Source organism: Arachis ipaensis, chromosome B06 (genome assembly GCF_000816755.2).
Source record: "Arachis ipaensis cultivar K30076 chromosome B06, Araip1.1, whole genome shotgun sequence".
NCBI lineage: Eukaryota > Viridiplantae > Streptophyta > Magnoliopsida > Fabales > Fabaceae > Arachis > Arachis ipaensis.
Genome location: NC_029790.2, coordinates 128,305,188 through 128,308,019, shown reverse-complemented (window position 1 = coordinate 128,308,019; position 2,832 = coordinate 128,305,188). Strand labels below are relative to the sequence as shown.

At 27.6% G+C, this 2,832-nt stretch overlaps 1 protein-coding gene across 1 annotated transcript in view; it reads left to right on the top strand.

Moving 5' to 3' along the window:
- Nucleotides 1-2,832, top strand: part of LOC107648463 (indole-3-pyruvate monooxygenase YUCCA6-like) — a 5,678-nt gene that overhangs the window by 962 nt on the left and 1,884 nt on the right. Inside the window, exon 2 of the mRNA XM_016352318.2 lies at nucleotides 1,359-1,607. Coding sequence (XP_016207804.1) covers nucleotides 1,359-1,607 — 249 coding nt within the window. The remainder of the gene's footprint in view (nucleotides 1-1,358; nucleotides 1,608-2,832) is intronic.

Sequence of the window (2,832 nt, the reverse complement as noted above, 5' to 3'; positions counted from 1 at the left end):
ATATTAATTATATATATAAATTTTGATAAATACGAGCGTAAATTATATTTTGATTTATGTGTGTAAATTATGTATTTTTTGGTATAAATTTTTGTAAATATGAATATAAATTATTAATGATCAAATATTAATCTAAAATGACAATATTTGTTGATCATATATCATTGTTGGTTTCAGAAAATAGATATATATGGCAAGAAAGATTGTATAAGTTATTTTGGTTAAAAAAAAGGTTTACATACATTTTCCTTCGCTTTTGGAAGTTAGAAGATTGCTAATTTAAGTAGCAACAAGACACTCCACTTTTCTTTTGAGTGTGTGTGTGCGTGTCTTTTTGTTATATAAAAACTGGTAGCTAGTATGATATAATTTGTCAAAATCACTAATTACTAATAATTCTTAATCAGAAACATGCAATTTGCAATCCTACTTGTGCTCATTCTATGAAGGAAAGTAGAAAAAGTAATCATCAAATGTTTAGCCCTCATCTTTTGTTATGTTTTCGTTGTTGTTTTTCCTTTTTTTTTTTAATAAAAAAATGAAAAGCTCTTCTGGCAAATTACTAAACCCACGTTTCATTGATCTTATTCTCTATTTGTGGCTTCAAATACCAATAGATTGATCAATAAGGTGACTCATCAGGAAGCATTAATTTTTTTTTCATTTTTTTTAAATATTAAGCATTATTATATTATTGATTTTGAGGGCACCATAAGTAGTACTATACTAGTATATAAGAATAATAATGTTATTGAAACATTGATATTTCACTTTCTTGATATTCTCATCACGCACGCGCAGCATGGGTTCGAAGCATACATAAGATAGCAAGTGATTTATAAAACCTTAGGATACTTTTTTCCCCACTTTTCTTTCTTTAATTTCTTTGCTTCCCACGATTTTATTAGCAAAAGTGACACTCATTCAATTCCATACTGTATATAGAGAAAGAGAGCGTGGCCTGAAAAAATTTAAGGCCTACCAATAAGTTCCATAATCCTCACACATCATAAGCTCCTATGACACCTTTTACTCCTTTTCTCTTTCCACTTTCTTTTTCATGAAGTGAAGCACCTGTCTTCACTTTTATAATTTAATGAATTTCTGAGCTGTGATGATGGAGAAACACTTGGATGTTCTCTCAAATCAGAATGTTCGGGAAAAAAAATTGTTTCCGTTTTCTATATATATTATAAAATCCTAAAAATAAACACATGAAAAGTGAAAATAAATGAAAATTATAAAATTATATATAAGGTTTTTTTTCGTGGATCCTAAGTTATTGAATTGATGAGTTTGACACCATTTAATTATCTTTCATTATGATGATACTTTTTTTTATTTCTACTTTGTTGAAGGTACACATCCTACCAAGAGAGATGCTGGGAAAATCAACTTTTGGGTTGTCCATGTGGCTGCTCAAGTGGCTGCCCATACAACTTGTTGATCGCCTCCTCCTGATCGTGTCATGGTTGATGCTCGGCAACACTTCGCGGTTCGGATTGGATCGGCCTCCTTTGGGTCCCCTTCAACTCAAGAACCTGTCCGGAAAGACACCAGTGCTTGATGTGGGTACCCTTGCCAAGATTAAAAGTGGAGATATTATGGTACTTTTTGCTTGCTTCTTTTTTTATCATCAAATTACATTCAATCTTAACTTACCATCATTATTGCTCTCATCTTTTGCATTTTAATTTCGATATGATTGAACTAATAACTGTAATATAAGAGATTTTGCTAACTAGTTAGGTTTTATCAAGTTTAATTACGAATCAGCAAAATTTATAGTTTATAGTTATCACTTTTAGTTATCAATTCAATTTCTTTAGTCTAAATAATCTAACAAAATACTTTTAGCTAATACTTTTAAATATTAATAACTAACTACTAATCAAAAATAATAAATTTTACTAATTTTCTAACATTTTTTTAATTATATTATAATATGCATGAAAGGAGTGAGACTTAAATTCAAGATCTAAATGAAGATGAATAAACTAAACCATTTTAGTTATAGCTTGTTGGCTTCTTATAACTAATCTTAATAGCATTGCTTTTTTTTATTATTATATTTCTTTTTTGAATCTCAACTGATGAACTAACATTTTGAGAATATCTCGTCCATAATTTCAATGAAATGACATTTCTATTTATTCAGTTTTCCACTTGCCCTTTTTGAATTTGCATCATTGTGTTGTGTTTTCAATCAAATCATTCACATGGTTTTAAGGATCTCCAAGATTTTTCACTATTAGAAAAGTAAATCGAAGGAACCATCATTATGTCAATCATGTCTGGTGCGCGTAATTATGTTCATTAGTTTTTTTTGTCTGATCTCTGCAGTCTACTTAGTACCTTTCCATATTAGTTGTATACATAATACATGAAGATAGTTAAAATTATTTCATATTACAATTTACAAAAATATATTGCTTTATTTTTAAGGAGTGATTTATTTTAATCAAACCAAATCAATAAATTTTTTTTTCTTTATATTACAACTAACCACTTCTTAAAAGATAAATCATTTTTTCTTGAACCGTAATACGAAAAATGCCAATTATTGAATCTGCATCTTCACATGAAAATAATTCTAATCATCTTTACACGAATAACTACTTAATTTTATTGTTTGAAAAATTTAAATCAATTTCCTATTTAGATAATGATTACTAATATTTGCTATAATAAGTATAGAAATGTATATCGAGTTTTATTTTTCTTTTGAAATGCTAGGCAGTTTAAATTTCTAGTGAAAAATGAAAAGTTAATTAGTATATTATCTCAAATATAAAAAATGTTAGTGATTTAATATTTTTATTTATATTATAG